Below are 24,335 nucleotides of genomic sequence, written 5' to 3'. Positions count from 1 at the left end.
GTGTAAGTAGGTTTGTTGCCCAGTAACAGGTTTAGTATAGCCATTAATATAAAACAGGGCCATCTCCATGATTAATTGGTACCATTTAAAACCTAATATGTATCTTTCATATTTATTTCTCTGTTCAAACGCAGCCCATAGTGAAAGTACAAGATAAGATGAGGTCTTGAAGAAGCAAAGAAGTGTTGTACAAATTGACGCTGCATTATCCAGCTGCCACAAGCCTAAAATGCCATTCCATCCCAGTCCCTTTCTCATTTTACAGGGAAAATAATATTTCCTTCATTCCTTTCTCTGATTCTTCATGCAGAGATAGTCAGTGAAGTGCTTTACTTCCTGCTAAAAACCTTTCTTAATGCCTGACTACCCCAATTTACCTGTAGGGCAAAGTAGACTAGGGCCACCCCTGACAGATAGCTTCTTGCTATTATTCTTTGAGTCAGAACCAACAGCTTAGACCAGGCAGCAAGAGGTAGGAAATTTTTTTTTTGCAGCTGAGGTGCTTCATCATAACACTGGTAGCTCAACAGCCTTTTCTTTGACTGCAATTTCCTTACCTGAACTCTGACCTTTTCAGCTTCACTCCCCATCGAGTTAAGGACGCTGATCCAGGAGGCAAAGGAAATGAAGTGGCCCTTCGTGCCTGAAAAGTGGCAGTACAAACAAGCCGTGGGCCCAGAGGACAAAACAAACCTGCAGGATGTGATTGGCGCCGGGCTGCATCAGTTACTGGTAGGAAGAGCCACACCACCTGTTCCTCTGACACCCCCCAAGCGAGGCACTTAGACTCTAAGTGGTCTCATAGATTAAATTTCTTTGAAGCACAAAACAGCCCCCTTCCCTTATGGTCAGCTCTGCCAGGTTGACTAATGTGGGGAAATAGCTGTTAGAAAAGTGTCACTTGCCTATAAGACCTTCTGTTGGAAAGCCAAATCCAGTAAAAGTGAAGAAGGGCAGCCAGTGGGTCTAATGTGAAGCCCATCATCCTGAAATATTTACAAATTCTTGGCGGGTCAGAAGCAGTAGTTGTGATTTCACTGTGTCTCACAGAGGTTTTATTTTGAAATGCCACTTTCTAAAAGTTGAGTTGCTTAAAAATATAAACTCCCTGCTGTTCTGTCAATGTGACTTAACTCTTTAAGTGGTTGAAGTCGGGAGTGTCCCTTTCCTGATCCCACGTGCGATCCTGCTCACTCCCTTATCTCCTAATGATTAAGATTGTTTGGGGAAGCATCAAGTCAAAGCCAATGACGTGTTTATTCCTTGACTTAGTTATTAGAAATTAATCTAACTGGTACCCCCACCCCAGATAGGAAAGAACTCCAAGAAAAACGCATGAACTCAGATTTATGCTCAGAATTCAGGCTTAGGTTCTGGGAATGCTATAAGAAGTGCCATTTTCCTTTTTGGTAGCATTGCTTTTTACACACCTTCTCTCAGATGATTGTCAAGGAAGAAAGTCTACTAGCTTATATACACTTTTTTTCTCACATAAAGATGTATTTGTCTGGAGACCAGGTATTAGAATCAATGCTCCCCCCAGCAAAAAAAAATTTGTTGACGTCGAGTCAATTCCAACTCATAGCAACCCTGTTAGGACAGAGTAAAACTGCTCCATAGGGTTTCCAAGGAGCAGCCAGTGGATTCGAACTACTGACTTTCTGGTTAGCAGCCATAGTTCTTAACTACTGCGCTACCAGGGCTCCTAGAATCAATGACAGTATCCTAAAAATTTTTGTTTATCTGTTTACATGTGGTGATGTTTGGGTCATCCCAAAATAAATGTATAAAACACTGTCTTTGCTGATCAGAGCAAAAGCCTGGGAAAGACACCTGGATCTACGTACCCATAGCAGCATCTTTAGAGACTTAATAGAAACAGTAGGCCCCCTACCTTCCCCAACCTCCAAAACAAATAAACAAAACAGATTTAAACAGACTGGAGACTGCAGGCAAAGGAAAGTGAGTACTTGGAAAGAATTTGATGATAAGCCAGGGCTTTAAATAAGTGTGCTTGGTATTAGTAGAAAAGTGGAATTGAATAATAACTATAATTTGTATGTCACTGTAGAGTTTAAAAAGAATATTTTCACGTGCTTCATCTCATTAAATTCTCAAAATAACCCTGCAGTGGTTATTACCATTTTCATCTCCATTTTACAAATGAGGAAATTAAGGTGCAATGAGATTAACTTGCCCAGGAGGGAGTCCAGTAAATGGTGGGGCTATGACTCACAGCCCCTTCCTCTGACTGTCATGCTCCCTCAGGAACCCCAAGTGAAGAACTGAGAAGCACAGGTAGAAGCCCTGAGACTTGTTTAACGCAGCCTGTAGGCTGTCTAGGAGAACCTTCTTCAATGATGGAAATGTTCTATTTCTGCACTTTCCAACACGTTAGGCCCTGGCCACATATGGCTATTAAAAACCCACTGCCGTTGAGCTGATTCCAGCTCATAGTGACCCCACAGGGTTCCAAGGCTGTAAATCTCTACGGAAGCAGACCACCACATCTTTCTCGCTCAGAGCCGCTGGTGGTTTCCAGTCGCTGACCTTTCGGTTAGCAATTGATCGCTTTAACCACTGCACCACCAGGGCTCCTTATGTGGCTATTAAGCATTTGAAATGTGATTGCATGACTGAGGAACTGAATTTTCCCTTTTATTTCAGTTTAATTAATTAATAATTAAATGTGGCTAGGGGCTACATTTTTGGACAAACGCAGCTCTAAAGCAGTGGTTCTCAAAGTGAGTGATTCCCAGTACAACAGCATAGCATCATTTGGAACTTGCTGGCAATGCAAATTCTTGGGCCCCTGGGTCTACCAAATCAGAAATTCTGGGGGTAAGGCCCAGAAATCTGCGTTAGACAAGCCCTCGAGATGATTCTGATACATGCTAAAGTTAGAGAACCATGGCTTAAAGAGAAAAGTGGTGAGTGAAGGGGAAAGGTCTGAGGAATTTAAAAGGAAAAGAGGCAAGGTAAGGCATAAAGGGGTTGTGAAGGAGGAAGAGGAGGAGAATCCAGTGTGGATGTTGCAGAAGTCTAATGAGAAAAGGAATTTCTTTTCCATCAATCCAGAGAACTGTTTTAGACTGAAGCCATTCCCAGTGAGCCAATGGTTGCTTCCCTTGCTTGGAGAGCCGTTGTATGATTCAGTCAGTGGCATCTACGAAGTTTACGAGGATTCTAAGGTGAGAGGAGAAGACCCTCCCAGAGGATGTGACCCCTGATTTGACATGTAAAGTTCCCCTGAATTTTGACCATAGTCTGAGAGACTGAGATGCAGAATACCATTATTACCAGAGTTTTACGCCTCTAATCTCACTCTGCAGTCACCAGATCACTGCCCTCACTCCCAGACCACCACCACATTCAAAGCTGGTAGTGACATCAGCTGAAAATCCAAAGGCAGTGTTTTTAAAAATTCAGGTCTCACTGTATTGGGGGATGAATGTGAGTTTAAGACAAGCTGCTCATAGTTGTTAGAATATTTTAAGAATCTGTTACTCGTCCATAGATCACACAGGTTTCATATGAGGGAGATACAGCCATAGAGAATGTAAGTTTATGCCCAGCTCACAAGATTGCTCAATGGTAGCTCTAAGAATCAATCTGTTAGGACTTCTTTAGTTCTTAATGTATTTAATCAGGGAGCTTTTTGAACTCTGAGAATCATTTTGTTTAGCTTACCCAGCGAGCTATAAATTAAGCAACCACACCTCCTAAAGACTTTTAGTATGCTCTCCTATTGTGTCAGACCCCAAGTGCACAACTGCTAAACTACTCTGTTTTGTAAATACACAGGACTATAGCACCCTGTGAGCCAGGCTCTTTGAAACTACTCTACTGTCAGTATCTTGGCTTGTTAAAAGTAGCTGGAGTAAACTCTATGATTTGTTTTTGTCCCGTTATGCTGTTGGTTTCAATATAGGCTCTACTGAAGTTAGATGGTCACATTTTAATGATTGATTAATTGTATGATTCCATTATTACATAACAAAGGCTCCTGCGCTTTCTTTTCAATTCTCACATTATCTCTTTCTTAGTTTGTCCATAAATCTAAACTTCTCCTTGATTTTTTTTTAACCTTGAGATGAATCCTTCCCATAAAAAGTTTCCTCCCCATTTTTAAAATTAGCATTACATTTAGAGGGCAAACATTTTGTCTTTAAGTCAATTACACAAATAACACACCAAAGTTAAACATAGAATAGCTAAGGAAAAGGCAAGTCATATGCAACTATTTCCTATAGTGCACGAGTTGGTCTTATAAAATGAAGGGCCATTTATAGTTTCATTCTCTTAAGCTGAACTTAATTAAGACAAATTATATGCATTTTATGTTTCACTTTCTGTCTCTACTGCCTTCTCCATTTTCTCCCTCCCCCCTCCCCGTTCTCCTTCCCCCCCCAACCCCCCAATCCTTTTTCCTTTGGTGAGTGGCCACAGACAGAAATTTATGGCAGGGGCCAACCTCTTTTACACTCCACACAAAGCTTGCTGCCTTGAGAGAGTTTGTCCGCTCTCTCCCAGAAAAAACACCTGCAGGACGCTCTCCAAGAAACCCGGAGAGATGGGAGATTAATGTGGCTGTAATAGCCAGGCAGTGTTTTTGGTATTATGCCCTCTCCCCAGGTAGATGGGTCTTTTCCGAGATGATACCAATTATTTATTGCTGAAACATCTGTTGATAACTGCAGCTGCCCTTGTGAAACAAAGCATATCATGGGGTCACAGGCTATGAGGACCCAAAATCCCACCTCATGCTACTTTTAGACTATTCAGCAACATCGTCAAGTCCATGGGTGACCATCATCTTTAATGTCTCATCATGCCATAGAAAAGACTTTGTAAACACTGCACTGCCCTGCCCTGCAGGCTTTGAAGTATTATTTCATCTTCATCAGTAATTTATATTCCAGCGCCATTGTACTGTGGGAAAAAGAGGGGGAACCTTTTTTGTTTTCCATCCAATTGTATATCGCCTGACACTTTGACCTGTATTATTAGTATTAGTCAGAAAAAGGATTTTCTCCCTCTCTTATTTAAAAATAAAATTTCAAGGGAAAGTAAGCGCTCCTTCAGCTCTTTTCACTCAAAACAATGTTTACACTCTGAAAGGGAAAGATGAAAAGCACGAGCAACTTTTTTCAAGTGTCGGAGAAGGGCATTTCAGTTTGTGAAAGAGAACAGTAAGGCCCTTATAAATATCATTCAGCAAAACCTTTGATGGATTTTTTCAAAAAGTATTGAAGGCATTTATCATCGGCTTCTGGCGAGCTCGGCTTGGGGCTGTTGCAGCAGAGCTCTAACTAGGATGGCCTGTCCTTGCTTCTGGGACCCCAGGGAATGAGGACACCAGCCTCGATGTGGATGCCACACTTTGTAATTTTTCCAATAGCGTTCACTCTTCTAAAAAGAACAATTTCTACACAATTAAAATCTCAAAATAAAGCTTTTAAAAAGTGAGACAGAGGGCATATTTGGATTTGCATGCCTGTGGCATTGGGAGCAGATTGGGCTGCGAGGCCAGGAAGAATTGTTATGACAGACTCTGTGAGCATTCTCTGCGCAGGTTTGGGGATCCTGATGCTGATGGGTGCCAGCCTCTCCCTGTGTCAGTTCCTGCACAGCGAGGGAGCATGCTCTGTCAGCCCTGAATTTAGTATGGTGTCTTTTCAGGGAGACACAGGGTAATTTCTATAGGTTGATTAAAGCACAGGCCAAGGAGATGAAGCAGGACCAGAGTAAGGATATCCTTTTCCATTTCCTTTTCAACCCTACATCCATGAAAATGGGAAATCTGATAGACTTTATGCCATGAACGTTATTTTTAAATATCTGTGCTACCTTGCACTGATTTGAGGAGAGACAAAAATATTTTAAAAATATAAAATTTAGTTGTTTTCTTATGCCATCTTGGGTGAAAAAACCTTTGTGGATGAATAAATTCTGATAAATTTAACTTCCAGAATATTTTTTTCTAATATGCTTCTTAAGATAATCTTGGTGCCTATGACATTGATGATATTTTTAGTTTTGAACCACTTAAAATATTAAAGGGTCAAGAATTACATAAACATAAATATAAGAGCTGGGCATTGCAAGATTGCAGGGAAATGCTTTTTTAAAAAGTCTAGTGTGATTAACTTAGGAGCAGAGAGGGTGAAGAAGGGTCTTTAGTAAAAGATAACCAAAGTATGAATTTATCAGGAAATGAAATGTCAAGTCGAAGAAAGACAGTTACGTGGTGTGAGGACCAGGTAAGAGGGTGAGACACTGTCAATAGCAACAATAAAATTCCCTCCATGAGTAAGCTTTTGGTTAATAAAAATGTTCTTGAACATAGTAAAGAATCATTTATTCCAGGTGCTAGTTTTCATGTCAGTAATAGAGAATGCAAAAGCAGGAATAGGGGCCATTTGCACCCTGATTCTTTTAGCAGCTGCTTTTCTCAGATGAGTTTTTAATCTTTAACTATGTGCTTTGGGGCTTTAATAGCTGAAATCTTTTTCATCAGAATGCAAAAACACAAAGTGGAGATAAACTGTATTTTCATTCACTCACTCACCCAACAAATATTTATTGTTAATGTGTGCCAGACATCTGATACAGAGAACTGAGAGAAATACAAAAGAAATAGAAGACTCGCTTCATGTCCTGGAAACAGTTCCACCAGAATGAAGCCTGCTTATTGCAATGATTCTTCCCATTTACTGGTCATCTAATAATATGTGAGAGTTGCTCAATTTATATTCTTCCAATTCTCACAACAACCCTGAAAGAGAGATGTTATTAGTCCCATTTCATAGTTAAGAAAATTAATGCTTAGAGAAGTTAAGTAACTTACTAAAGGTCACAATCTGAACTCCCGGTCTCTCATGCTTTCTCCATGGACCGCCTCTTTAAAAACCTTTGACGAACACAGCCTGGCCTTCTGAAGAAATACTGATTGGTCAGTAGCCCCTCTCAGACATAATTAGCCAACTGAACAGGCCAATAAATAAACAAACAAACAGCCTTAATGATATGAACGTATACATATAAAAATGCATTAAAGCATCAATAAGGACTAACATGTTTCTAGACATAGTAGCTAAAAGATTGGCCATACCATTGGTTTGACTCACACAGAATAAAATCGAACTGAGATTGCATCATGAATTCATCCAAAAACATTTTATTTAGTATTTACCAGACACTGGGCTAGGTACCAGGAATTCAAAGATGATGTTGTATAAAAACCTGTAAGACAGTTATATGGTAGAAGATGTATGATATGAATTCAGAAGATGGAGTGATTGATTCCATCTAGGAGGATCAATGGCAGAAATACAATCTCAGAAGAGGTGACATATGGAAGGTGCTTTAAAGATAAGAAGGAATTCGCTGGGTAGAGGACATGGGAAAGAAAGGGTCTTCCAAACAAAGGTAAGCAACGAGCAAAACCATATTATATTGGAAGAACTGCAAAGGGCCTGACATGCCTGGAGCCAAGCAAATTGCAGGAGGGGACCCAGGAAAATTTCAGATTGTGACTCTGAGAACCCTAGTATAATATGCCAAAGAAGTAGGACTATTTCCTGGGTCTTTGAAGAGTCTTTAAAGGAGCAAAGTAATAAATTTATTTCTGTGTTTAAGAAAGAGTACAGTGTTTAGAATGGGCTCAGTAGAGGAAGAATAGGAAGGAAGAAAACATGAGACTATTGCAATATATGAGAGGGGCCAGGCTAATATTAAGGGGCACATACTAGTAGGGCCATGCCGGCTGTTAAAATGTTAAAATTCTTCTGTAGTGGTTGGTAAATAGCCACTGCTCAGCAGCCCCTGATTGTTCCTTCCCTTACCCTGACTGATCTGGATCTCTCCATTATCTGAAAACTACAGGGTTGGTTCAGAAAGAACCCTGATCCAGTCAAATGACTGGTATCTTTGAGGTTGTTGCAAATATTAAATTGCTTTAAAGAACAGAAATTTATTTTCTCACAGTTCTGGAGGCTAGAAGTCCAAATCAGGGTCTTGGCTGTGTTGATTCCTTCCTTGTCAGTAGCTCTGGGCATTTCTTGGTTCTTCGGTGTTTCTTGGCTTGTAGACAATCCTAACATGGTGTGTCTTCCCTAGTGTGTGTCTCTGTGTCTATCCTGATCTTTTGATAACTCAGAAGTGATTAGGTTTAGGATCCACCCTACACTATTATGACCTCATTTACATAACAAAGGAAAACCCTATTTTCAAACAGGATCACATCCGCAAGTACAAGAGCCAGGAATTCAACACATATTTTGAGGAGGCACAATTTGATCCGTAACAGTCTCCTAGATAGGAGCCTGACGTAGGGTAGCACATCAGGGGAGTAGAGAGTTAGGAATGGATATGGGTTACTTGTTAGCAGTAGAATCAATAGCAGGTGTGGGGTGGTTACTGATAACAGGTCTTCAGCGTTGGTGACTTAAAGGACAATGATGCCATTACCTGAGATGGCGCACACAGAAGGAGAAGTGGGTGCGTGTCTACTTAATATCTTCTCTTGGGTGTCTTACGGACACCTCAAACTCATAGCTCTCCCCTGCCCTCCCCTGCAATTTGGCCTCTTGCAGGGTCCACTGAGTGGCACCACGAGCAATCCATTAGCACAAGCCAGAAACTTTAGAGTCATTCTTGGTCACATTTCTCTCCTTGCCTGCCATATATATTCCATTACCAAGTCCAGTCAGTTTTTCTTTCTAAAACCAAACCAAACCAGTTGCTATTGAGTTGATTCTGACTCATGACTACCCCATGCGTGTTACAGTAGAAGTGTGCTCCACAGGATTTTCAATGGCTAATTTTTCAGAAGTAGATCGCCAGATCTTTTTTTCTAGGCACTTCTGGGTAGGCTCAAACCTCCAAGCTTTCAGTTAGCAGCTGAGTGCTTTAACCTTTTGCACCACCCAGAGACTCCTAAATATCGCCCCAATTCATCTCCACCACCGTCACTACCCTTGTCCAAGCTGCACCTGGACTTCTGCCATTGCTTCTTGAGAAGTTTCGCACATCCACCCTGCTCCACCTCTCCGTATCCTTTCTCCACGCACAGAGTGATTTTTCAAACGACATATCTAGTTACATCACTCCACTACTCCTAAGAAGATGAAACTCTGTAATAACGCTTACAGGCCCTGCAAGGTACAGCCTTTCCTTCTATTGCCCTTGGTCTGCCTTCTGTAACCACATGACCTCCTTTCCATCCACACTCTTTCTGTGCTTCTTCTGTACACGTGACTGTCCCTCCCTTCCTGAAACACTCGTCCCTCCTTTATTTGCCTGATTAATTTCTACACATTTCTCACATCTCGGCTGAGGTCTCAGCTCTTCAGGGAAGCCTTCCCTAAGATCTGTGATCAGATCATACCCACCCCGTTACAGGCTTTATATGATTTATCTCCTTTGTAGAACTTTTCAAAGTATTTTTTATTTGTGAGGGTTTTTTTTTTTTATTATTATTATTCCTTTCTCTCTCTACCACTCACAACAAACTCCATGAGGACAGAGGCCCTGTCTGTGTTTACCATTATATCTCTGACACTTAAAATAGAAAATCTTCAATAAACAGTTCTGGCACTGTGGTTAACCATTCAGCTGCTAATCAAGAGATCAGCAGTTTGAATCCACCAGCCCCTCCTCAGAAATCCTATGGGGCAGTTCTACTCTGTTCTATAGTGTTGCTATGAGTCGGAATCAACTCCACGGCAATGGATTTGATTTTTGTTTCGGTTACTTGAGTGAATGAATGAATTAAAAGATATAAGATGTGTAATATTTGGAATATGTTGTGTTTGATAAACGTGTGTAGTGGCACAGAAATGAGGTTGTCCTGTGTGTAGCTTAAACAGTCTGATAATTGAGTGAATAGTGGTGGGGGGTGGGGTGGGTAACGGCCACTCAGGATAATCTCTCAGGAATTAAAGGCATTTAAGTAAATGACTTAAATGTTTCCTGGTGAAGAAAATGAAAATAACTTTCTTTGTCATGTGTAGTGTAAACTGGAGTGGGGTGATTCCGTGTTTAGGACGTGCACTGAGCTGCTGAAGAAAGAATAATGTCGTGAACCAAAACCAAACCTGTTGCTGTCGAGTCGATTCCGACTCATAGCGACCCAATAGGACAGAGTAGAACTGCCCCACAGGGTTTCCAAGAAGCGGCTGGTGGATTTGAACTGCCGACCAGTTTTTCTGTTGTTGTTAGCAGCTGTAGCTCTTAACCACTGCACCACCAGGGCTCTAATATTCTGAGGGCCTAGGTAAATGTTAGGCTTGAGAGAAGTGGATAGAGGGGCATATCTAGGAGATATTACTGAAGAACAACCTGAGGAATATGATGAGTGATGGGATGAGGCGGATCGTATTATCGTTCCCAAAGATTCACTGTTGCCATGTGACTTCCAGTGCCTTCTTCTGAGAATAATATACCTTCTCATGCTGTTATCAGATTTGGTCACATGACTTGTCTGAGTCAATGAAATGCCACTGGAAGTGACATGCCAGTCCCAAGCAGATGCTTTATAAGCCATATGTATGGTTCAGAACAAGACAGGAGCTACTCCTTCAGCCTGGATCTTGGAAAGTACAATACACATGGAGCAGAGCCTCAGAGCTGTAGCCAAACTGCAGCCAATATGAACAGAAAACGCTCTGTTTTTTAAAGGCACTGAGGTTTTAGGGCTATCACAGTCTTATCAAGTGCAAGCTGACTTATGCAGATGAAGCAAGAAACTCTCAAATAACTTTAAGATTCTTAGATGCCTCTGTAGGGCAGAAGGCAAGATAAATAACTGTATGACCCAAACCACAGCCCACAGTCAAGAACAAAATTTGTTCAATAGAACATTTCAACAAAAATAGTTTCCAAAAGTCGGGGCAGGGGGAGGTAGGTTATAGTGCCTCCTATATTATTTCATCCTCAGACGTGACTGGAGAAAATAAAACCAACACCAAAAAACTAAAAAAAAAACTCATTGCTGCCCAGTTGATTCCAATTCATGGCAACCCTATGTGTTATAGAGTTGAACTGCTCTGTAGGGTTTTCTTGGCTGTAATCTTTTACAGAAGCAGTTCACCAGGCTTTTCTTCTGTGGAGCCTCTGGGTGAGTTCAAATGTCCAATCTTAAGCAGCCTATAGCAAACCATTTGCACCATCCAGACTACTGTAGTACAGTCAACAGTCCACTAAACATCTCTATTTAGATATCCCAGGTGTCTTAGTTTCCTAGTGCTGCTGTAACAAAAATACCACAAGTGAGTGGCTTTAAAGAACAGAAATTTATTTTCTCACAGTTTAGTAGGCTAGAAGTCTGAATTTAGGGCTCTGGCTCTCTCTCTGTCTGCTCTAGAGGAAGATCCTTGTCTCTTCCAGGATTCCTTGGTTCCTTGATGATCTTCACATGGCATAGTATCTATCTTCACCTGTTTGTGCTTGCTGTCTAAGTGTCTATGCTGCTACTTATAACTCTGAGGTGATTAGGTTTAGAACACACTCTACAGTGATACGACCCATTACCATAACAAAGAAAACCGTGCTTCAAACAGCATTACGTCCACAGGTATAGGGGTTAGGATTCCAACACATATTTTTAGGGGACACAGTTCAATCCATAGGCTAGGTGTCTCAAACTCAGTCGGTCCAAAAGTGAGCTCATCATCTCCCAACCCCTTCTCCCTCCACCAACCAAGTCGTATCCTCCTTCAGGGATCACCTAATCGGTAAATGGTACCACAAGTCACCCAGTTACCCAAATCAGTACCTAGGAGTTATCTTTGGCTCTACCTTCCCCTCACACCTCACATCTCATTGGTCACCAAACCCTACTAATTTTCCTTGTAAATGTCTCTCAAGTGCATCTTCCTTTCCCCAACCCTACTGCAGATATCTTGGTTCAGGCTCTGTCATCTCTTAACTGGATTATATCCAACTCCCCTCCTTACCTCTAGTCCTATACCTTGTATCAGTCTGGTTATGGTAGGTTATGCTACAGAAAAAAAATTCCAAAATCTCAGGGGCTTAAAGCAATAAGGGTTTGTTCTTTTGTCTTGCTACATCCTATCTAAGATCAGGGACCCAGAATTCTTACATCTAGAATGTCAGTAGTTTTCACAACAAGGGCAAAGGAAATGATCAGTTGCACACGGGCTTTTACAGACATCCATACAGGAGTGGCTATTGGTCAATAAATAAGTCATATGGTCACACCTCATCTCAAAGGATCAGGGAAGTATGATCCTAACATAAGCTCAGAAGCAGGAAACCCAGAAATATATTGGTGAACACTACCCATGTTGACAACTTTTCTCCACACTGCAGCCAGTGCCCTCTTTCTAAGAGAGTAATCAGACATTTTTCCTCTGCTTGAATTTAGGATGGAAAAATCTCCATTGATTCCACAAAAAAAAAAGTACATTTTACAAAAGTACCTGATACTAATCCTGAACAACAAAATCTTCTAAATAAATTTGGACAAATATTTTCATTAAGATGGTGGGTCTACTAGTTATTTTTATTCTTTATACTCCTTTGATTCTTCACAATAAACATCTCTTAACCATTATAAGGAGGCCTAGAGGCACAGTGGTTAAGAGCTCGGCTGCTAACCAAGAAGGTCAGCAGTTCAAATCTAGCAGCCGCTCCTTGGAAACCCTATGGGGCAGTTCTATTCTGTCCTATAGGGTCGCTGTGAGTCGTAATCGACGGCAACCGGTTTGGTTTGTTGGTTTGTTTGTTTTTCTGGTAACCATTATAATAAAGGAGGGAGGGAGAAACTGGGGAAGAAAAGTGTCTGTTGAGCAGTTGTTCTTAAGTCTGTTACTGTTGTTAGTTGCCATGGAGTCAATTCTGACTTATAGTGACCCCGTGTGTGCAGAGTAGAACTGCTCCATAGGGTTTCAAGGCTGTGAGCTTCCGGAAACAGATCACAAGGACTCTCTTCCCAGGTGCCTCTGGGTGGGTTCGAACTGCCATGCTAGTAGTTGAGCGCTCTACTGTTTGTGCCACCCAGGGATTTGTGTCAAATGTTCAAAAACATAAACTCTCACCATTTCTCTAACAGTATAAATATTGAACTGTTCATATCTTAACAATGGAAAAGCTAATATCATTAACTGAGTGACTTGGACAATGCATCTTTTCACCAGTAAATTAAGGACTCGAAATGCAATGTTCTTAGTTCCAAATCTTTTCTCTTCCCCTTTGATGGCCTGCTACAAGCTAAATATTATTATCCTCCAGTTATGTTTTCAGAGATAATTTTAGCACGCACATGCATACACACATGGGATATATATACATACATATGTAAAATTGCTATTAATGAAAGCAAATCACCTCTTTATCAAATGATAGACCATCAAAACTTGATGGAAATGTAGAGATGATCTATTGCAAGCTATTTGCTTGGTAGGCGTGGAAACAAACCCATAAGAAGTGGCCCATTTAAGTCACACAGCTAGGCAGGAACTGACATCCAGGTCTCCTAATCCTGAGCTCGGTGTTTCCTCCTGGAATCTGCACAATTCCGTGGTTGAGTGAGCTTTTTAGTCAGGGCTGTAGGTCACCAGTTCGAATCCATCCGCTGCTCCTTAGAAACCTTATGGGTCAGTTCTACTCTGTCCTATAGGGTTGCTATGAGTCAGAATCGACTCGACGACAGTGGGTTTGGTTTTTGGTGGTTATTATAGCTAAAGAAGCCCTGGTGGTGCAGTAGTTAAAGTGCTCGGATGCTAACCCAAAGGTCGGAAGTTTGAACCAACCAGTCACTCCCTGGGAGAAAGATGTGGCAGTCTGCTTCCGTAAAGATTTATAGCCTTGGAGACCCTAAGGGGCAGTTCTACCCTGTTCTTTAGGGTCGCTATGAGTTGAAATCAACTCGACAGCAATGGGTTTGGTTTTTGGATAATAGGACTAAGGGGCCCTGGTGGCACACTGGATAAGCACTTGTTGCTAACCAAAAAATTGGCAGTTCGAACCCCTCAGCCACTAAGCAGAAGGAAGATGTGGCAGTCTGCTTCTGTAAAGATTTACAGCCTTGGAAACCCTATGGGGTAGTTCTGCTCTGTCCTTTAGGGTCACTACGAGTGGGAATTGACTCAGTGGCAATGATACTGTAGGGCTAGGTAGTCCCTGAGTGGTACAAACAGTTAAGTGCTTGACTTCTAACTATAACTTTGGCAGCTTAAACCCACCCAGAGGCTCCTTGGAAGACAGACCTGGCCATCTGCCTCCAAAAAGTCACAGCCTTAAAAGCCTTATGGAGCAGTTCTACTCTGCACATACAGAGTCGTCATGAGTCGAAATCAACTCGACAGCAACTAACAAAAACATTGTAGGACTGGGGCAACTTTTCTCTTGTTGCATCCTGCTCTCTCTGCTGCCCCATAGCCGGTCCCTGTGGCCCTTCTGTTAATGTAATTTGACTTTTTATTTAGAGCAGAATTAATTAAAACAAAAATTTCGTGATTTCCAATTATCAACATATAAAATTTTAATTTCTTCTATTGGAACATTATAGTTCTTGTTTTGAAAAGAAGCCAGATACAAGGTTTAGATTCTTCCCAAATAAATTTCATTTAGTAGGTGAAAATTAGATGCCAACAGAATGGAAACTTGGGAGAACAAATATCAGCCTCAAGGCCTATGTATTTTCAGACAGAGTATGATTAAATCACCAAGGATTTAAACCCTACTCTAAAACCATGCCAAAAACTGCCCTTTTAATACGGTACTTTCAAGTTTCAATGGAAGATAAATTAAAATGGTGGCTTGTCCTTAAAATTCTACCAACGAAACTTCGGTTGCTACAGAATCAGGCATGCGAGTTATCCCTTTGATGAGGGCTAACCCTATGGAGTGAATTTCATGTGTCTCGTAATGAGGCCTGAAGACTGAGCCAAGTCCTGTAGGAGTTGATTCAACTGAGACAAGTGGGCAGAGCAACCCAGCTCAAAATGCCAGCAGAAAATGAACAGGTTGAAGTGCTGGGCAGACAAAAGAAAGCAGTGACATCCAGAAAATGATAAATCCTAGTGACATATTCATTCACTCCTGTGAGCAAGTAAGACAATCACATGCCAAATCTTATATGTTAAGTAAATAAAGAGCTTCAACAATATTATCATTTCCACATATTTGGTTCCAATCATATGCCTAGCACTGTTTACATTAGGTTGAACCATATGAAAATGCCATTTTGTGTGTCAATAAATGTTGTGCCCTGCCGATTTCATGTGATTCAATCTGATAAGTTTGCCATGAGTCAGAAACAGCTTGATGGCAGCTAACAACAACATGGTCCTTACAACATATAATATTAATGACAACCCTACAAAGTAGAATCTATTATGCCCATTTTGCAGATGACATGACTGGCTTGGAGAGCTTGAGAGATGTCTCAAACCTTAATAGAAAGTGTGGCTAAGCTCTGGAGCCCTGGTAACGTAATGAGCTTGGCTAACCAAAGGGTCAGCAGTTCAAATCCACCAGCTGCTCCTTGGAAACCCTATGGGGCAGTTGTAAACTCTTTCCTATAGGGTGGCTATGAGTCAGGTTTGGTTTTTGGAAGCTGGGATGTAACCCCAGGCCATCTGCTCTCTGCCATTCCCTCTGCTTGCCACCATCTTTTCATGATGTGCAATCACATGCCCTATTTAACAGAACAAACATGCTTCACTCACAGGAGTAAATACTGAAAATTCTTAAGCTCAACAGATTCATAGGTTTTTGAGATTAGGCCTGTCTTTTTTAGGATGTGTTTGCATAGCAGAAAGGAGATTTGCCATTACCCATCCCATTAATCTACTCATTCTCAATCATTTGTCTTCAATTTTTTTTTTATTGCTCATCTCATCAGTAAAAACTTTTGAGCATGCACCACGATATAAATTTTATTTATTTAATAAGTTGTGTACATATACTATGACTTCTATTTTATATATAATGTATTTCTATAGAGTAGACATTTAAGAAGAATGAAATAAAGATTAAATGAATATTTTCAGATAATTTTTAAAACTGCATTATTGGCGTGCAGGCCTTCTTGCTCACACTAAAATTGTAATTGAATATAATTAATTAGTCTTTAAAATCTTGGCTTAGCATTGTGCTTTGAAGGTCTGGCTACTAGAGTTCATTTTAATACTTGGTTTTAGTGGTTGTCATTTTTTAAATTACATCTCAAAGATACATAGAGCAAAATAAAAGAGGTTCGTTATGATTACAAATTCATGAATCTCACATTGTAGTCCATCCGCCAATTATGAAAAATCATTTGTTGAAGTTCAGCTAACAAATGTCCACCTTTCCTAGTGGGAAGTTTCTGCAAGTTATTCAGAAGATTTTTTTTTTTTTTTTTTTAACAAAGGAAGTCAAAACCCATTGAAACTCTTCATTTGCAAGATTTTTAAACGGGTTAAGTTTTTCCCATTTGTGTGCGTTTATGAGATTTTATTTTACAGATAATACATTGTTTTTAGTACCAAAATCCAATGATGAAAACACTTTCAACCCTCATTATTTAAAAGATATTTTTAAATATACCTGTTGGGTAGTGTACAGTTGTCAGCCACTTGTCATCACAGAAAAGGTTAGCAGATTTGAAACACATTTGTGTTTATAAAAGAAAAACACCTAAGCCTCAAAATACAACCATTCTTTAAATAACTTAGCTTTGAAATTTTTGTAGTCTTTCCACCTTTCATTACAAAATATTCTGAAGTGGGTACGGTTTCTGATCATATAATCTGTACACTTACTTAACCAGACCTATATGAACTGCAATACAATACACTGAACACAATCCAGTGAGTGAGTTCTCATGGTCAGCTCTTCCACAGTGAGGAATTTTTGTGTACCATCTGTGATGAGTAACCATCTGACATACAAAGTAAGGGGCTGGTGTCAATTCATTTTTTTTTTTTTTTTTTAATGTTAGTAAAGTTCAATGTGTTTGTCATTGGTAAACGTCAGTTGAAACTTTAATAATTTCCTTTATATTTTTGAGTTCTCAGAGTCGGAGTCCACAGATCCACCCATCAAAACAGTGAGTTATTACTTATTGAGTGTCTTTGAAGTGTCAGGCACTTTACGTATTTTTTTCTTTAATCTTTTTAGCAGTCTATGTGGTGGTGAGTATTATTATTCTTATTTTATAGATGAAACCAAAAACTCATTGCCATCGAGTGGATTCCGACTAAATTAAAAAAATTAAGTACCTTGCCCAAAATTAAGTAGTACATCTGTGTAGCCAAAGCCCTTTTTCTTTTCACTTTCCCACAGTAACTCCCTTTGGTTTGACTAGCTTCCGCATGAGAATAGTCTCAACAAATCAGCTTCTTTTCCATTGTTGTTATTGTCATTAGGTGACGTCAAGTTGGTTCTGACTCATAGTGACCCTACACACCACAGAACGAAACACCGGTCCTGCGCCATGCTCACAATCGTTGTTATGCTTGAGCCCATTGTTGCAGCCACTGTGTCAGTCCATCTCGTTGAGGGTCTTCCTCTTTTTCGCTGACCCTGTACTTTACCAAGCATGATGTCCTTCCCCAGGGACTGATCCCTCCTGACAACATGTCCAAAGTGTGTAAGACACAGTCTCGCCATTCTTCCTTCAAAGGAGCATTCTGGTTGGATTTAGTTCCATATGTATGTGTAATCTGACACAATTTTTAAAGTAGTATCAACTCAATTCTGAAACTTTTAATACATTTTCACTAAGTAAATACTAGAGGCCAAGTGTGTTCTTTCATGGTTTTTAAAAACCTACTATTATACAGATAGATAAGATTGCTGCTGTAGAGTTGACTCCAACTCATGGCGACCTTATGTACAACAGAATAAAAGGTTACCTGGTCCTGTGTCATCCTCATGGCATGTTCTAGTCCATTATTGTGACTGTTGTGCCAAACCATCTTACTGAAGGTCTCCCTCGCCTTATCTGGCCCTCTGCTTCGCCAAACATGATGTCCTCCTCCAGTGATTGATCTCTCCTGATGACATGTCCAAAGCAAGTGAGTCAGACAATGTTTTGTTGTGATCCATAAGGTTTTCACTGGCTAATTTTTGGAAGTAGATCACCAGCTCTTTCTTGCTAGTCTGTCTTAGTCTGGAAGCTTTGCTGGAACCTGTCCACCGTGGGTGACCCTGCTGGTATTGAAATACCAGTGGCATAGCTTCCACATCATAGTAACACACAAGCCACCGCAGTACAAGAAACTAACAGACAGATGGTGGACTTTGATACTAAACTTGAATTATTTCCACCGACATTTTACATAAAATTGAAATCTCTGAGCCTTCTGCAATCATTGTCAGGCAGAACATTAATAGGGCTTATGGGTCAGACTCCTAACCCTGTCTCTCAGTAGCACTCCCATGCTATTATTTTGAGCAAAGGACTATATGACAACTTCTCCTAACTCTTTGTGTAAGGCCCTATCTTTGCCTAATATGTGTAAAATGTGCATAATTTAGACTTAGTTCATAATTTATGCCAGAAACTCCAAATTCTAGTCAACAGAATGACAGAATCAGAATTGCCTGGGATGTGTGTGAGGAGGAAGAGGGCAGCTTCTTAAAAATATATATTCCCAAGTCATACTCCCTGGAGATTCTGATTTAGTTGATCTTTATTGAGAGCCAGTAACTTGTATTTTTCAAACACCTCTGTTGATTCTAACATACAACCTGGTTGAAATACCACTATTTTATTCCCCCTTTTAAGTATCTTATTTGTCATCAGGAAACCCTGGTGATGTAGTGGTTAAGAGCTATGGCTGCTAACCAAAAGGTTGACAGTTCAAATCCACCAGGAGCTCCTTGGAAACTCTATGGGGCAGTTCTACCCTGTCCTATAGGGTCACTATGAGTCGGAATCGACTTGACGGCAACGGGTTTTTTTGTTTTTGTTTTTTTTTTGGATATTTGTCATCAATGAAATATTTATAAGATTCAAATAAGATATGAAAGCTCACTATTTAAGAATCTTACAGTGAATTTTTCTACCAAATGAAGACTACTTTGTGGTATGAATAACCATCTCCTAAGCTGACACTTTCCAGTTGAGTTGTTTTTAGGTGCTGTCAAGCTGATTTCAACTCATAGTGACCCCATATAATAGGGTTGAAGTGACCTATAGGGTTTTCTAGGCTGTAATCTTTATGGGAGCACATCACCAGGTCCTTCCTTCGGAACATCTAGGGGAGTTCGAAACGCCAAACTTTTAGTTAGCAGCTGAACGCTTATGCATTGTGCCACCAGGGCTCCTTTCTCAGTTAGTAGTCTGGGACTTTATATATATATATACATATATGTATAAAACCAAACCAAGCCCATTGCCATGGAGTCGATTCCAACTCATAGAGACCCTATAGGACAGAGTGGAACTGCCCCATAGGGTTCCCAAAGAGCGGCTGGTGGATTCGAACTGCCAACCTTTTGGTTAGCAGCAGTAGTTCTAACCACTGCATCACCAGGGCTATATATATATGTGTGTGTGTGTGAGGTTTTAGTAGAGCAAGCCTAACCCTCACTAATTAAGCTTTTTTTTTCTGTTATGTGAATATGACTTTCTTGGATTATAAAATTCTAGTGACAAATCAGTTCCATGTGTTTCTCTAATATGCATAGCTCTTAAAACTGCATCATGCACAATTAAGCTCTTAATTCTTTCAGTGATAATTATTACTTTAAAGAAAAAACAAGGAACCCTAGGGACAATGGGGTCCAAAACAATTCTCTTTGCATTATATATCTGCCACTACTCTGACAAATGTTTTTGATAACAGTGACAATCCTGATAAAATTAAGGCAGTATAGGTAGAGGTTAAGGAAGCAGGCTTGGGACCTAGACTGCCTAGGTTTGAATCCCAGTGCTTCCCCTTATTAGCTTTGTCATCTTGGGCAAGTTCCCTAAATTGTTGGCCTCCATTTTGCTACCTCTACCATGATAGCAATAATAACACCTACCTCATAGCTTGTTTGGAGGAAGAAAAGAATGGATACATGGAATGCTTAGAATGGTGCTAGGCACTCAGTAAATGTTAGCTATTATTATTGCATGAACTAAATGACAAAAGGACATGCTTAGGGCTACAGGGATTGTTATATTTACAAGGTAAGACAAACAGAAGCTAAGATGAAATAGAGTAGTCAAACCTCTAGCCAGATCTTGTTATTAGGCCTATCAAAAATGACTATGATATATTTTCAGAATTCCATTAAAACAATTTAACATTTCAAATAGTATGTCAATATAACAGTTTGAACTTCCCCATGAGAGTTCCTCCCCCAGTACCACCAGCCCAGACCTGAATGGGGGAGCTGTGTAGAGAGCTGAGGGAAGAGTGTACCAGACGGAGAGACCAACAAGTGCAAAGGCCGAAAGGCAACAATGCTTGACTTGTTGGAGGATGGGCAAGGAGGCTGCAGAAGAGAGAAATGATGAGAATGGGAGGAAATAGGTTACTGAAGTAGTCAGACTATCATATTCTTGTTGCATGGTAACAGATGTAAATTTCATTTTAAATGTGATAGGGAGGCATGTTAAAGTCTAGAGCAGGGAATTGACATTAATTTGCATTTTAAAGCGCTCACTCTAGCTGCTGTGTGAAAAACAGACTGGGGGAGGGGCCATGGGTGGCAAAGGCAAGGATTTTAGTTAGGAGGCTATTGCTTGTTATCTTAGTTTCTTGATGCTGATATAACAGAAATACCACAAGTGAGTGGCTTTAACGAACAACAATTTATTTTCTCACAGTTTAGAAGGCGAGAAGTCTCAGTTCAGGTCACCACTTTAGGGGAGAGCTCTTTCTGTCCCCCCTGGGGGAAGTCTTTGTCTCAGCTTCTCTAGCATTTTTGTTAGCATTCCTTGAAGATCTCCATGTGGCATTTATCTATTCCTGCTAACTTGCTTCTGTGCCTAATCTGCTCCTTTTATAAGTCACAAGTGATTGGCTTAAGACACACTCTGCACTGATATGACCTCATTAACATAATAGAGAAACCGTATTCCCAAATGGGATTATAGCCACAAGTATAATTGTTGCCGTTGAGTTGATTCTGACTCACAGTGACCCTATAGGATAAAAAAAACTGCCCCATAGGGTTTCCAATGAGTGCCTGGTGGATTTGAACTGCTAACCTTTTGGTTAGCAGTGGAGAGCTTAACCACTACGCCACCAGAACTCCTGCAAGTATAGAAAAAAAAACAAAACAAAACCCATTGCCATTGAGTCGATTACAACTCATAGTGACCCTATAGGACAGAGTAGAACTGCCCCATTGGGCTTCCAAGAAGTGCCTGGTAGATTCGAACTGCTGACCTTTTGGTTAGCAGTCAAACTCTTAACCACTTCACCACCAGGATATAGAGGTTAGGATTTAGACATATTTTTAGGGGACACAATTCAATCCATAACATTCTACCCTTTGGCCCCCCAAAATTCATGGCCTTCCCACATGCAAAACACATTATCCCATCACATCATTCCAAAAGTCTTATCACATTACCACATCAAGTCTAAATCCAAAATCTTATCTTTTGGATCATCTAAGTCAAGTATGGGTGAGAATTTGGGTGGGTTCCATCCTGGGGCAAAATTCTTCTTCATCTGTGAACTTGTGAAATCTAGAACACAAGTTATCTGCTTCCAAAGTACAATGGTAGAACGGAAGCAGGGTAAACATTTACATTACAAATGAAAGCAGTTAGAAGGAAAGAAGGGTTCACAAGCACCAAATGAGTTCAAAACCCAGCAGAACAAATTACATTAGCTCCCAAGGCTTGAAAATAGTCCTCTGTTCTCTGGGCCATCTGGATAATGGCCCCGCTCTCCAGACTCTTCGGTGTTGGCCAGGCTCTCCTAATTCTGGGTGGAGGCCCCTTGGCCATGGGCATCAGCCCTGCCTTCCAGGCCTACTGGGATAACTCTGCTCCCTTGGCTTTGGGTGGCCCCATTCTCCTAGTCCATTAAGTGGTGACCCTACCTCTCGGCCCAGGTAGGCTCCATTCTCCTGGCCCTTGGGCATGGCAGCCCCACCCTCTCAGCTTTCAGTGGTAGCCCCTATCCTCTTGGTCTGACTGAGTGACAACCCCAAACTCCGGAACCAAGTTGGAAGAGACCTGACTCTTTAAAACCTAGGAGGCAGTTTTTCCACTTTGAAATGAAGGCAGTGATTCCCCCTTTGAAATGGAAGCAGCCCTGTCTGCATGGTCTCTCCAGCAGTTCTACAGATCTCTAAACTGTTCCCAGGATGGTGCTTTCCTTTTCTTTGAGGACAACAGATGTTTACAACCAAATCGCCCCATTGGCCCATTTCCTGCCTATAAAATTCCAGGATACAGGCAGCTTTTTTTTTTTTTTTTTCTTCATTTTGTACCATCTCTGTCCCTTTCAGCAATGGCAGTATCAGTCAGAGGTTCATCTTTTGAACAAAAGATTGAGTAGCCACACCCTTGGTGAAAGTTTTTCCAGGACATGTTTCCTTAGTTTGTACAATAGAATTTTTCAAGTCTTTAAGTTCTGGTTTCATTTTGTACAGTTCATTTTTAAGTCCCTCTCTTTTCTCGCACATTGTACTGTAAGTGGCAAGGAGAAACCATACTGTTCGTTTAAGATTTGGCTTCGAAATTTCCTCAGCCAAACAGCCAAGTTTGACTTCCTTACACTTACAAGTTCTACCTGCCACCAAACACTCAAACGTAGTTCAGGTAAGTTCTTTGCCACTGCATAAAATGGATCACCTTCCCTCCAGTGTCTAATCACATATTTATTATTTCCTTTTAAAGCCTCACCACATTCTGTTCATGGCAATAGAAGCTTACATCACGGCTCCCAGTTCTTTCTGAGCCCTCATCAGAATCACTCTCAATATTCACAAATCTACCAACAGTCTCTTCAAAGCAATCTAGGGCCCTTATTATGAAGCATGTGGAATTTAAAGAGATGAAGGAGTCCATGAGGGGATTGATGGTACAGCAAAAACATCATAGGGTCAACGGATTGTGTGGATGTTCTGGAAAGGGTGCAGAATTATTGGAGTTGGATTATAGAGGAAAGGAGCAAAAAGATAGGAGATAAAGATCAGAGAATGGAATGTTTATATTGAGATTCTGGCTGTGATGCTGTCCAAATGGTAAGTTCTAGGGTATGACCATGGGAGTGGGTGACTGAGGTTGGATGGAGGACAAGATCATTGGAGAGAAGGAGGTCATGCACAAGAAATACCAGTGTCCTGGATTAATCGACAACGTGGGTGTTGAAATCACCAATAGTGATAGCTGCCATAGCAACCTGGCGTCCAGAAGACAGGCAAGGCGTGCAGCTCCCAGGGACTATGAGGGTAACCAGAATCCTGGTTAGGTGATTGTCTATTTTGATATTGCCTTTGTTTTCCTTTAACAAGCAGCCAGCTGCATCTTAAGTAGATTTGAGAGAAGAAGGGAGAAGTAGCAGGGAGACATGACGCAAAATGTTGTCTGCAGGTATTGAGAGAGAGAAAAAGCTCGTAACTATTTTCCGAGCATGCTTGAATCTGCATTTTCCATTGTTAAAATAAAGGAAAGGCGGATGAAATGTTAACAGATCCTGGGCATAGAACTTAGGAAGTTCGGTTTTTTTCCTCTCTCTTCTTATATTTCAGAGGGTGGACAAATACGGAGCATGCCATGTTCAGTCTTCCACTGATCTTGTGTAGTCCAGTTCTACTCTCACTTCGGTTTTACTGGTGATACGTAACCATGCAGGCGTCAATCACTTTTCACTTGTTTATTCTGCTAATTCATCACCTCAGGACATCCTCCCCCCTTTTCGCCTGCCTTTTTCCAATCTCCCAATTTGCTATGCAGCAATAATTTCCCTTTACACCGCTCCTGCCAATTGCAGTGCCAGATGGCTTTGGTTCTGAGTCCCCTCACCCAGCCCCCCTTGAGAACAGCTGCCATTGTCATTGCTGTGAACACATCGTGGCTTTGAACCCATAGCTGGGACCCAAACTTGATGCTCAGCATTAGGAGGGGCTAGCACTAACGCAAGGAACCATGAAAACAGCACATACTTTTCCTTGCTGCTGTTCAGCAAAAGCCCTTAGAAAAGGCTCTTTAGCATTTTTTCAATCATCTGTGCATTGAAGTCTCATTGTTAAGTTTAATTCCTTTACCACCTGACTCAGCTTCCTAGCCATGAAGTTCCCTTTGTGCCATAAACTCAATTAGGACCCCATATTTCTCATCCTGAAAACAGATGTGAAAAAGCAACTGTGTGTGTGTGTGTGTGTGTGTGTGTGTGCGTGCGTGTGTGTGTGAGCCTGTCTTT

At 40.9% G+C, this 24,335-nt stretch overlaps 1 protein-coding gene across 1 annotated transcript in view; it reads left to right on the top strand.

The window, feature by feature from the left end:
• ALPK1 (alpha kinase 1) overlaps positions 1–24,335 on the top strand; it is a 127,820-nt gene that overhangs the window by 74,664 nt on the left and 28,821 nt on the right. The window contains exon 4 of the mRNA XM_023740217.1: positions 578–732. Coding sequence (XP_023595985.1) covers positions 578–732 — 155 coding nt within the window. The remainder of the gene's footprint in view (positions 1–577; positions 733–24,335) is intronic.

Source organism: Trichechus manatus, unplaced genomic scaffold (assembly GCF_000243295.1).
Source record: "Trichechus manatus latirostris isolate Lorelei unplaced genomic scaffold, TriManLat1.0 scaffold00150, whole genome shotgun sequence".
Lineage (NCBI taxonomy): Eukaryota > Metazoa > Chordata > Mammalia > Sirenia > Trichechidae > Trichechus > Trichechus manatus.
Note: the sequence above shows the minus strand (reverse complement) of the source record. Positions and strands in the feature narration are given on the sequence as shown.